This window comes from Lepus europaeus, chromosome 13, assembly GCF_033115175.1.
Source record: "Lepus europaeus isolate LE1 chromosome 13, mLepTim1.pri, whole genome shotgun sequence".
Classification (NCBI taxonomy): domain Eukaryota; kingdom Metazoa; phylum Chordata; class Mammalia; order Lagomorpha; family Leporidae; genus Lepus; species Lepus europaeus.
In genome coordinates this window covers 86,488,607-86,501,192 of record NC_084839.1, presented here as the reverse complement: position 1 = coordinate 86,501,192, position 12,586 = coordinate 86,488,607, and the positions used below count along the sequence as shown (strand labels likewise).

At 56.8% G+C, this 12,586-nt stretch overlaps 1 protein-coding gene across 16 annotated transcripts in view; it reads right to left on the bottom strand.

Moving 5' to 3' along the window:
* The window catches only part of FER1L5 (fer-1 like family member 5), a 71,956-nt gene that overhangs the window by 15,853 nt on the left and 43,517 nt on the right, over positions 1–12,586 (bottom strand). For all 16 annotated transcript variants that reach the window (XM_062209898.1, XM_062209899.1, XM_062209912.1 and 13 more), the window contains 10 exons: positions 6,957–7,081; positions 6,025–6,125; positions 5,178–5,355; positions 4,943–5,098; positions 3,760–3,891; positions 3,423–3,586; positions 3,036–3,150; positions 1,195–1,297; positions 447–610; positions 195–362 (listed from right to left, as the gene is read on the bottom strand). In XM_062209898.1, the coding sequence (XP_062065882.1) occupies positions 195–362; positions 447–610; positions 1,195–1,297; positions 3,036–3,150; positions 3,423–3,586; positions 3,760–3,891; positions 4,943–5,098; positions 5,178–5,355; positions 6,025–6,125; positions 6,957–7,081 (1,406 nt within the window). The remainder of the gene's footprint in view (positions 1–194; positions 363–446; positions 611–1,194; positions 1,298–3,035; positions 3,151–3,422; positions 3,587–3,759; positions 3,892–4,942; positions 5,099–5,177; positions 5,356–6,024; positions 6,126–6,956; positions 7,082–12,586) is intronic.

The following is a 12,586-nucleotide window of genomic DNA, read 5'->3' as shown; positions in this document are numbered from 1 at the left end:
AGGCCCCCACTGAGGCTCTTGTGCTGTTCTGGCTCCTCCAGCCGGGCCCAGGACCCCCTCTGCCCTCACAGGCACCATCCTCCCAAGTGTGAGGGCTAGGCCCAGTCCTCCCCCTGCCCATACTCCCAGGGCCACGCCCTGGCTTCTGGGGGTGGGGCTGGAGGCGGGCATCCCCTCCTCTGCTGAGCTTTTACCAAAGAGCCCTCCAGGAGGAAGATGGGCGCGATGCCTTTGTCGTGGTTGGGCACCAGCCTGCGGTGCCAGCAGCGGCGGCGGAACTCGCTGTGGGGCTGCGGGTCCAGGTGGAACTTGGAGCCAAAGGTGCCGTACTCCCAGCCCTCGTCCTCCTTGGCCAGGCCCTGCTGTGGGGAGGAAAGCAGGGCTGTGTTCCCACAGAGGCTCCGAAGCAGCTCCTGCCCTGGGTGCCCCGGCCAGAGGCCCCGCACCTGCTGCAGGAAGGAGAGGGTCTCCTGCTCCTGGCTCGGCTTCTCCGGGTCCCGGAAGCGCAGACGCACCCAGCGCCTGCGACGTCGCGAGTGGTAGGTCTTCTCCACTGAGCTCCAGACCCGGGGCATGCCCGAGGGCGGGATCCCCACTCCATACTCCCAGCCTGCAGGGTTGGACCATGGCCTCTGAGTCCCAGGGGCCTACAGGCCAGGAGGCATGGGTAAGCCAGAAAGATGAGTCCCAGAGGGGCGGTGCTTTCTCTCTGGGCAGGTGGACATGATCACAGTGGGTCACCGCGATGGCCTGGGCCTGACTGCCCAGCACAAACGAGGGATGGTGAGGCTTGGTGGTGCCCCACCACCCACACAGGACCACACAGCTCTGAGCAGAACTCGGGTCCTGAGCCTAAGCCTTCAGATTCCCAGCCCATTACTCCTTATCTGGAGCCATCATGGGGGTGAATTCAGGCTCCAGGGCCAAATCCGCATTCACGGGCATTGGTTAAGTCTTGCTCTGGGCCAGGCCTGCAGATGGACTTGGAGCACTAAGGCCCCCAGGAGGGTGGCGGCCTAGCTGTCTAGGGGCTGGGGGGCCTGCAGGAATACGGGCCCATACCACCTGCAGGCTTAACTGCTCTGTGGCAGTGGGAAGGTGGGGACACCCCCGCCTGCCCAGAATTCCCCCAGCAGCTGTGGTCATGCCGAGGTCCCAAGCCCTCCTTCCCTCAGCCCTGAGCAGAGGACTGACCCTCACTGTCCACCGCGTGGTTCAGCTCCACAGTCCAGTTCTTCTTAAAGTGCCAGCCTGGGGGGCACTTCACGTTCTCCCGGGCCTCCACAGGCTGTCCATCCTGGGGGGACAGAGAGGGCAAGGCCAAGGGCCCATGAGCGGGCTAGGGGCTTCCCTAACTCACTTCCCACACACCAGTTCATCTACCGCCTGTGGCCTTGGTGGTCTCCCACCCTGGGAGCACTTGTTACATCTGATGTCACCCAAGTAGTTACCTGATATGCCTTCATGACTTGCCCGTTTGGACTGTAAAGTGCTCCCTCCTTGTTGAAAAGGCCAGCACTGTACCATAGGGGTTAAGCTGCCGCCTGTAACACTGGCATCCCAAATGGGCACCAGTTCAAGTCTCAAGCTGCTCCACTTCCCTATCCAGCTCCCTGCTAATGTGCCTGGGAAGGCAGCAGAGGATGGCCCAAATGCTTCGACCCCTGCACCCATGTGGGAGACCCGGATGAAGCTCCTGGCTCCTGGCTTCAGCCTGGCTCAGCCCTGGTCATTGTGAACATTTGAGGAGTGATGGAAGATCTCTCTCTGTGTCTCCCCCCGCCCCCGCCCCTCTCTGTAACTCTGCCTTTCAAATGAATAAAATAAATCTGTGAAAAAAGAGAAAGGAGAGGCTAGCACGCTTTGGCAATGGGTTAAGACCTGCACTTTCCGACGCAGTGGCCCCCAGCCACCTGGGCCTGCTTATGTTTAAGTTACTTTTTTTTTTCTTTCTTTCTTTTTTTTTCTTTTTGACAGGCAGAGTGGATAGTGAGAGAGAGAGACAGAGAGAAAGGTCTTCCTTTTTGCCATTGGTTCACCCTCCAATGGCCGCTGCGGCCAGCGCATCTCGCTGATCCGAAGCCAGGAGCCAGGTGCTTCTCCTGGTCTCCCATGCAGGTGCAGGGCCCAAGCACTTGGGCCATCCTCCACTGCCCTCCCGGGCCATAGCAGAGAGCTGGCCTGGAAGAGGGGCAACCGGGATAGAATCCGGCGCCCCAACCGGGACTAGAACCCAGTGTGTCAGCACCGTAAGGCAGAGGATTAGCCTGTTAAGCCACGGCGCTGGCCATGTTTAAGTTACTTAAAATGAAACACAAGTCAAAGTCCAGTTCCTCCTTGTCACCAGCACCACGTCAGTGCTCAACACAGAGCGTTGCCATCACCACAGCCATTCCTGCGGGACAGTGCGCCTTTAGGGCCCAGATGCTCCTTCAGGCCAAGCACTGCCCTTGAAGGAAGCCTACAAAGGTATTGCTGCCTCCCACCGTGGTTCCTCTTCCTTTTTCACTTTTAAAATTTTATTTTATTTATTTGAAAGGTAGAGACAGAAATCTCCCATCTGCTGGTTCACTCCCCCAATGCCTACAATGGCTGGGGTTAGGCCAGGCCACAGCCCGAGCCCACAACTCAATGTGGGTCTACCGTATGGGTGTCAGGGACCCAACTCCTTGAACCGTCACCTACTGCCTCCCCGGGTGTGCATTGGCAGGAGTCAGGATTGGAACCCAGGCACTCTGGATCTGGCATGTGGGCATCCCAAGCAGCATCTTAACCACTGTACTATACCACCACCCTCTTACTGTCTCATTTAAGGTATCTCTGGGCTGCATCTGGGACTGTTCAGTGCTAGGACTAGGTGCCTGCAGATGGACGCACTCCCCAGGGGTCCCACAGCATTAGGGGGGCAGGAGCAGGGCTCAGCTCATAGCTCTTTTCACTGGGTCATGCCGGTTTCCAAGTCTCCCCACCTGGCTGCATCTCTCTCTCCCTCCCCTGTGGGCGGGGGTGCCCGAGGCAGCTTCAGCCCTACTCACCAAATCCGTGTTCGGGATTTCCGCAGGAACCCAGGCGCCTGTGGCATCGCGGTCCTGGTTCTCGTATACCTCCTCCAGCACCTGGCTCTTGTTGATGTCTGTGTCCAAGAGGAGCCTGGGGGCAGCGAGACTCCGAGTTCCCAGCACATCTCGCTGAACTTACTGGCCCTGGGGCATCTGCTACTGGCATCCCCACCGGCCCGGCATCCAGGCAAAAGAGACACCAAGGGCCATCTGCCGTGAGCACCCCCGCCCACAGGGACCAGGCCCGTGACTCTGCCCACTCTAGGCTGTTGTGGACTGGCCCTCCTGGGTGACAGGCAGTGTCACCCGCAGTGTGGCACTCCCTGGGGGCATGGGGCTCAGGGCCTGCGCACCCAACCTCACCTCCTCTGAGGCTCTATTTTCCAGTTGTCTTGCCAGTGCCATCCCGTGGGTGCCTTGAAATTCGTCTTGGGGAGGGCCTTGTGCCCCGTGACGTCTGAGAAGTTGGGGCATCGGTGCAGCCCCTGCGGCCCCCACTGGTCTTTATACTTGGCCTGATTCTCATACTGGGGGTGGGGAGGCAGTCAGGCGATGGCTTGTCACCAGGGACCCCGAGCTCCCAGCATCTAGCCTGCCACCTCCAGCAGACCCCTCCAGCTTCAGAGCTGGCCTTTCAGAGCCACACCTGGGCTCCCTGCACTCCAGGCTCTGTGGGGGCCAGCCTTGGGGAAGCACTCACCGTCTCGGCATACACCACTATGCTGCCCTGGCGGGGCAGCTGCAGGTGCTGGCTGTCCATGACGTTCCCGAGCCACATGCAGACCCGGAGGTGGGCCGGGACCGTGTCCTTCTCTCCTTCTCCCTCTGGGTACTGAGCCAGAAGCAGGTCGGTGTCTCAGGGGGTGCCAGTGCACCGGGGCAAGGGTGTGGGTGGGTGGGTGGGGCACGCACACCTAGAGTGGCTCACACCGAGTTCTGCCTGCCAGCATGCGAGATGCCAGGCAGACGCTTCGACCCTGAGACCCCGTGTGTGTCAGGGAGGTAGGGGAGGGCTGGGGCAAAGGACAATGCAAGGCTTCACGGGGCGGGGGTGTGGGGCGGTGATAGCAGTGATGCGGTTAAGACCAGAGATCATTCACTCAGTGTTTACAAGGACCAGCACCTAGCCAAGCACTGAATGTGGGGTGTATGCCTGCCTCGTCACACCCTGCCATGAGGCGGGCACCGTTACCACCAGGCCCGATCGAAGGTGGTGCCAGGGTCTCTCAAGCCAGGATTCGAGTCTCAGTGGTCCTTGCAGGACTCACAAGGGGCAGGGGAGGCCTTGTGCGACAGTGGGAAGGCGAAGGACAGGCATAATGTGGCCAGGAATCCAGGGTGGCCAGGGAGGGTTGGGGCATCGAGGGACGCCCGAGGGGCAACCAGGCCTGGGAGGGGTGCACCTTCTCCAGGAAGCAATGGGAGCCACAGAGTGTCTCTGAGGATGGAGGGAAGGCACCCCGCCTCCCAGGAAGCAGGCAGACTGTGATCAGGGCCGGGCAGTGTTCAGAGTCCCCAGGCAGTCTTATTTATAGCTTGCAGCATCTGCTACCAGGGGCCTGTGGCCACACTGCATAGGCAGGAAACACCTTGGAGGCCACACAGTCACTGGCCAGGCAGAGATGACAAGGGATGGGGTCACATGGTGGCCATGAGAATGACGGAGATGGACTTGAGGAACGTGTGTGAAGGACATGGACTTGGCGCCAGCCTACGTGCAGCCACAGGCCCCTGCCTTCGTCTGGGTTCTACCTAAACCCCATCTTCCCCATAAAGGGCCAGGAGAGAAAGAGCCCATGCCCTCGGGAGGCTCCCTCAGGGCCTTCCCTGGGGAGTTCAGGGCCCTGTTCTCCCCCTCCCCCCGAGAACTCCCTGCTCCCCACCTGCAGCAGGAGTGACTGGATCTTGCCACAGAAGCGGCCGGAGTGCAGGCTCCCTGCCGGGGAGAACAGGATGGTGTGGGCAGGCACCCGTGCGTAGGCCACTCGCTGCTCCCTGGCCATCAGCCAGATCATCACGTCCGGGAAGCCCATCTGGGGCTGTGGGGCGGGCGGAGGTCAGGCGTGCGTGGCCAGCTCCCAGCCCCGCACCGCGGCAGCTGGCGTGGCTGGCACCCACCTCGGGGAGCACAGCGTCGAGTCGGTGCAGCCAGCCCTCCACCGTGGCCACCATATCCCTGGGCTTGGCGTTCTTGGCCTTCTCGGCCAGTTCCTTCAGGAGGAGGTTCCGGAGCTGCCACTTCTCCTTGTCTAGGATGTTGGCTTTGGGCTGATCGGTCATGCAGGGCAGAGGGCGCCTGGGGGAGGACAGGCAGCAGTGGGCTGGACCCCTCTTCCACCTCCCAACCTCGGGTCCTGCCGTGGCCAGTGTGTCCCTCCCAGCCCTGAGATGGTGTTCCAGGTGCTGCCGGCCAGGCCTGGGCAGCCCTACCCACGCTTCCCTTAGGCAGCCTATTCACCACCGGCCTTGCCCCAGGTTCTCATCCAGCCCTTTCCTTCCACCCAGTGCTGCCATGGGCTAGGCCTGTGCCCAAGGACTCCTCGGGGGAGGGGTGTGTGCCCAACCAGAGCTGGGATCAGGGGCCAGGAGAGGCTGCTGGAGAGTCCTCCAGCCCCAGCTGAGCCCCAGCTGAGCCCCAACTGAGCCCCGAGGAGGACCTTTTGGCTAGAAGCAGGTGCAGAGGAAGAGTGTGGGCCCAGGGCCGTGCGGGGGCCGCTTGCCTGGATGCAGGGGGTGGGGCAGGTTGGGTAGCAGCATGAGGAATGGGCGTGGGCAGCCGAGACACAGGAAGTCAGGGCCGTTGCCCTGAGGGGGAAGGGCAGAGGCTGTGGATGTGCGCAGGCTGGGGAGAGAGCTGAACGGAGCCCGGCCTGCTTGCACAGGCGCTTGTGGGAGGTGTCCTGAAGGCTGCCGCCCGGACCTCCAGCCTGCTCCTGCCCGCCGCAGCCGGGGCCCCCACTCCTACTTGCAGTCCTCCACCAGCTCCCTCAGCAGCTTCTCCCACTGCTGGAGCAGAGCTGGGTCCTTCGGATTCCGCAGGGACTTCAGGGTGTCCAGATTGGCTTTCTGTCCAGATGGTGAAAGAAAGAGAGAGAAGAGGGAGAGAGAGGGCTGGCCTCGGCACAGAGCATGCCAGAGACAGCCTACGGGGCTCATCGGCCCAAGGTATTTCCAGCCAGGACCTGGGGACTTTGGAGGGGTATCCTGACGATGTCACTCTGAGGCTGTCACATGCCTTGGCCAACTTACTCCATGCACTCTTCCCACCACCAACAGCCAAGGTGGCAGGGAGGAGCCAGGATGGAGGGGGACTGGGGAGCGGGGCAGCCTCCTGACCCCTGAGCTCCCATCTGCAGGCACGAGAAAGTCATGTCTGGGGAGGGGGCACCAGGGGAGTCTCCTGAGATGTCTACTCCTTGACAGGGACCTAAGACCCTTTATGATCTGACCCTTCCCAGCTTTCCTGGCTTCAGCTCCTCATCACCCCCATGCCTCCCCACCAACTTTTAAAACTACTGCCTCACTTCCCTTGTTCCTCCCACCCCTCCCTACCAACTCCTACACAGCCTTCAAAACCCTGCTGCAATGTCACCTCTTTCGTGAGCACCTCCTGTGCATGTCCCTCTCCGCCTCCCTTCCCCTTCCCAGTCTCTCCGACCTGTGGCTCTGGGCCCCAGCCCCAGCTGCTCCATGCAGTAGCTGTCAGCACAGCCCCCTTCCCCAGAGAGTGAGCACAGGGGCGGTGTTTACCCAGCTCTGCGTTCAGCGCCTGGTGCTGCATCTGGCCCATGCGTGGCAACGGTGTGGATGCAGGAGTGAGCAGAGTGACCAGGTTCCTAGGCCTGTGATGCGGTTCCCCGAGCATCGCCCCCGTCCCCCCACCCCCGCACCACTCACCAGGCGGTCCCGAGTGACGTGGAGGAGGTTGAGGCATTTCATGCGGAAGCTGATGTCCTCCCAGTTGGAGGTCACGGCCACGACAGGCTTGGTGTTGTACCAGGGTACATAGTGGTAGATGTTCCCTGAGACAGAGAGAGTCAGGCAGGGGGCGAGGTGCATCTGAGGGACCCCAGGAGGGCTCCTCTCCCTGTGTCCCTGGGGAGGACCTCACCCAGCTACTCCATTCCTCAAGGGTGCCCCCTGCCACCAATGCCAACAGGACCCCTCCAGCTGGGAGACCCGGCTGCGCCCTGTGAGGAACCCGGATAGCTCTAGGGGCGCATGTACTGTGCTCAGTGTGGGTTCACAGGTGGGAGAATCCAGCCACAGGAAGCCGTTGGCTTGAGGTAGCCCAGGCAGGTGGTCATCACGCAGGCATTCAGCTGCAGGACCCTGTGCTCTGAACCCTGGGTGGGTGCCTGGGTGGGGGGCATGTCTCCATTCTGGGTGGTCTGTGGGAAGAGGAGGAGCGGGCCTCCAGGGGAGTCCGGGGGGAAGCCCAGGAGGGCCTGCCTGCGCAGAGGGCTGGCAGGGCAGCAAGCCGGGTAAGAACTGGAGGTGGTGTGGCAGGCTGGGTCCCTGGCAGTGCTTCTTAAAGAAGGGAGGAGGGATGGTGAGATGAAAGGTGAAGTGCACTGGGTTGGGCTTGAAGGAAGAAAGCCACAGAGGGCAGAAATTAAAAAAAAGTCAGAAAGTCTCTGAGGCAGGAGGCTTCAGACCAAGCTGACTTTAGACCTCTGAGTTTCCAGCAAATCCCTGAAGACTCATGCCCTCTTTGGCAACTATGGGGGCACACGTCTCGGGCTGCCTGAGGGGGGCAGTCTAACAGGAGACCCACGTGCTATGGGCTGAACAGTGTCCCCCTTAAAGATATGTCACAGTGCTAACCCCCCAGCGCCCTCAGCATGTGGCCTCATTTGAAAACGGGGCCACCACAGATGTAGTGCATTAAGACAAGGTCCCTGGGAATAGAGGGCTCCTATTCCAACATGACTGATGCTTTTATAAGAATGGATGCAGTTTCAGGAAGATGACAGCCACAGTGAAGACACAGGCAGAGACCGCAGTGGGGCAGCGAGGAGATAAGCAACACCAAGCTTTGCTGGCCACAGCCAGAAGCAAGGAGCGAGCCACAGAACTGAGTCTTAACCACTAGGGTAAAGACAAACCTCATGCAAAGCCTTTTTATTTACTTATTTATTTGAAAGGTAGAGTTACAGAAAGAGAGAGAGAGTGAGAGAGTGAGAGAGTGAGAGAGAGAGAGAGAGAGAGAGAGAGAGTTGATCTTCTATCCACTGGTTCACTCCCTGAGTGGCTGCAACGGCCAGTGCTAGGCAGACTGAAGCCAGGAGCCAGGAGCTTCCTCTACATCTCCCATACAGGTACAGGGGCCTAAGGACTTGGGCCATCTTCTATTACTTTTTCCAGGTGCATTAGCAGGGAGCTGGATCAGAAGTGGAGCAGCCAGGACATGAACCAGCACCCACATGGGATGTTGGCACTGCAGGCGGCAGCTTTACCCACTACGCCACAACACCAGCCCCCAGTGCAGTAGCTTTAAAGTAGTCCCTGGTTGTCAGTGCCCCGGGTAACTGGAGAAAACAAAGGCAGATCCTCCCTGGAGATTGGAACCTTGGCCACACCTCAGAGAATTCCCACAAAGTCCCAAGGAAACAGCAGCTCAGCCTCCGCACACACACTCCTAGCCCAGCAGTCCTATTCCAAAGCCTACACCCAACCAAAAGGCACGTGCAGCCTTAGCCAGGGATGCCAGGAAAATGTCCACAGCAGCTGTGATCATACTAGCCCCACACTGGAAACAGCCATCGCATCTCTCAGTGGCAGCAGGGATAATCGGTTATGGTATAGCATCACAATAGATTACTAAGCCACGAGCTCAAGGAGCTGCAACTGTACCCAACGTCATCTACATTTGTGAATTCATTTCACAAATAATATGAACAAAGGAAGCCACGTACTAAAGCATATATATATGCATATATATAATCATATATATATGATTTAAGTTTTAGAAAACAGAACAGTGAAATGGGGCTTAGGAGAGGGGTTACCCTTGGAAGGGGATGGGAGTGGAGGGGCTCAAGGGACCCCTGGGTGCTAGTATCCCCTCCCTGATCTGCACTATCATACAGGCATGTTTGCTCCACAGTTCACTGAGTCTGACACTTTGTTTGGAGTACTTTTCCACAGGCACGTTAGCCTTGAATCAAACGTTTACTTAAGAAATGACAAAATAATCATTTCTCAGTCATTTGGCTTAGATCTAATGAAGAAATTTTAAAATAGTGGGAGAAAACAGACAAAATAAATCTGTGCAACACAGCGTGTCAAATGTTGGGAAATGCTGTGCAGAAGAGCAAAGCAGGCGAGCTGACTGCTGCGTGTGACGCCCACGCACCACATGGCTGATGCGCCTGGGAAGGCAGCGGGAGACGGCCCACGTGCTGGGGCCCCTGACACCACATGGGATACCTGTGGTTTCTGGTCCTAGCTTTGACTTGTTCCAGACCTCGCTGATGTGGCCATTTGGGGAGTGAACCAGAAAATGGAATCTTTCTCTGTGTCTCTCCTTTCTCCCTCTGTGTCACTCTAATGTGTGCCTTTCTAATAAATAATTTTTTTAAAAAAAGAATAAAGTAGGATGCATTCTGTTTTAAATAGAATGGCTACCTAAGTTCTTGCCGGCGCCGTGGCTTAACAAGCTAATCCTCCGCCTTGCAGCGCCGGCACACCGGGTTCTAGTCCCGGTTGGGGCGCCGGATTCTATCCCGGTTGCCCCTCTTCCAGGCCAGCTCTCTGCTATGGCCCGGGAAGGCAGTGGAGGATGGCCCAAGTCCTTGGGCCCTGCACCCGCATGGGAGACCGGAAGAAGCACCTGGCTCCTGGCTTCGGATCAGCACGATGCGCTGGCCGCAGCGGCCATTGGAGGGTGAACCAACGGCAAAGGAAGACCTTTCTCTCTGTCTCTCTCTCACTATCCACTCTGTCAATAAATAAAATAAAAAAAAAAATAGAATGGCTACCTAAGTTCTTTAAAAGAAGATCTAGGAGAAATTACAGAGTGCATCCCAGAGAGACGACAAGATGAAGAAAAATGGGAGATGTACAGATACAAAGGCCAGAATGAGAGGGTTCACAAAGGCTACAGCGAGGTCCAGGGGGAGACAGAGAGAGAAGGTGAGCGGAGAGTGGCACAGCAGTTAACACACAGCTCGGAGCACCCACATCCCACGTCGGAGTGCCTGGGTTTGAGTCCCTGCTCTGCTTCTAATGCAGGCTTTCTGCTATTGCACCTGGGAAGGTAAATGCTTAGGGTCCTGCCACCCACGAGATCCCGAGGGCGTTCCTGGCTCCTGGCTTTGGCCTGGCCTACCCCCAGCTATTACAGACATTTGGGGATAGAACCAGCAGATGGAAGCTGTCTCTCTGCCTTTTTTTTTTTTTTTTTTTGAGATTTATGTATTTATTTGAAAGTCAAAGTTACACAGAGAGAGAAGGAGAGGCAGAGAGAGAGAGAGAGAGAGAGGTCTTTCATCTGCTGGTTCACCCCCCAATTGGCTGCAATGGCTGGAGCTGTGCCAATCCAAAGCCAGGAGCCAGGAGCTAGGAGCTTCTTCTAGGTCTCCCACGCGGGTGCAGGGGCCCAAGGACTTGGACCATCTTCCACTGCTTTCTCAGGCCATAGCAGAGAGCTGGATGGGAAGTGGAGCAGCCGGGACTTGAACCGGCACACATATGGGATGCCGGCACTGCAGGCAGCAGCCTTACCTGCGAAGCCACAGCACTGGCCCCTGTCTCTCTGCTTTTCAAATGCATAACAATTAAAATTTAAAAAAGAAAAAAGAGAGAAGAGTTGGTAATTTTTGAAGAGAAAACATTTCAGAATTTTCCACGGTTGGTGGAAGACACATGTCAGGCTGCTATTTATCATTTGAATGACCCACAAGTGGGCTTCTCCGTAGGAGCATGGGATTCCAGGTGGCAATTTTCCTCTTGGACAGCTTACAAAAGCAACAAGGACAAGGAAAACAATTCCATTTTCAGCAAACAAGGAGACAGATATAATCTGCAGACTCAAACTACACACGAGGACTGCCAAAAGCAACTCTGGGGGCCACAGAAGCACTGAAGGGTGAAGCCACTTTGGGGAGGAGGGAGTGAATGGCTAGACAGACAGTGGGAAGCACAGCCTGATGGGAGCGATTGCAGAGAGTGCCAGCAAAAATACACTCTCTGCAGGAACTCGGGGTGCACAGGAGGAGAGGTGAGCCGGCAGGAGTCAGAAAACAAGCAGAAGCAAAAACGAAAACAATCGGAGAAGGGAAAGCAACATGAGCAGCCCAGGGAAGATTAGTTCCCGAACAGACTTCACGAGCGGCACAGAAACAGGAACTGAGGAAACACGATCAAAGGGAAATGCAAAGAAAGGGTAAAAAAATAATCAAGGGGAAAAGTGACAGATGTGTTAGAATAGCAAGGAGAATCGCTAAACCCATAAATGAAGCAACTAAATAATAACCAGAACAGGTGTTTTAACACAGAACTTCAAGAAATTCACATGGAAAGGCCAGTCTTTTTTTTTTTTTTTTTTTTTTTTTTTTTTTTTGACAGGCAGAGTGGACAGTGGGAGAGAGAGACAGAGAGAAAGGTCTTCCTTTTTGCCGTTGGTTCACCCTCCAATGGCCGCCACGGCTGGCGCGCTGCGGCCGGCACACCGCGCTGATCCGAAGCCAGGAGCCAGGTGCTTCTCCTGGTATCCCATGGGGTGCAGGGCCCAAGCACTTGGGCCATCCTCCACTGCACTCCCTGGCCATAGCAGAGAGCTGGCCTGGAAGAGGGGCAACCGGGACAGAATCTGGCGCCCCAACCGGGACTAGAACCTGCTGTGCCAGCGCTGCTAGGCGGAGGATTAGCCTATTGAGCCACAGCGCCTGCCAAGGACAGTCTTTAACAAGTGGTGCTTGAACAATTGGATAGCCACATGCAAATGAATTCAAAATGAATCTGAGAGCCACACCTAAGTGTCTGAACTAAAACTACAAAACTTTAGAAGAAAAAACTAGGAGGGGATGGCATTGTGGCAAAGCTGTACCATCCTATATCAGGGTACCAGTTCAAGTCCTGACTATTCCACTTTCAATCCAGGTTCCTACTGATGCACCTAGGAAGGCAGTGGAAGATGGCCCAGGTGCTTGTGTCCCTGACAACCATCTGGGAGACCGGGATGGAGTTCCTAGCTCTTGGCTTCAGCCTGGCCCTGCCTGGCCATGTCTTGGCTGTTGTGTCCATTTGGAAAGTGAACTAGTGGATAGAAGATTTCTCTCTCCCTTTTCCTCTCTCTCCCCCTCTATCACTTTGCCTTTCAAATAAGTAAATAGATTTTTTTTTTTAATTTTAAAGATGTATCTGTTTGAGAGGCAGAATTACAGAGAGAAAGAGGCAGAGGGACAGCTCCCACATGGGGTGCCAGCACTGCAGGCAGAAGCTTAACCTACTGTGTCACAGCGCCGGCCCCATAAACAGATCTTTTAAACAATTAGAGAAAATCCTCATGGCCTTGAATTAGG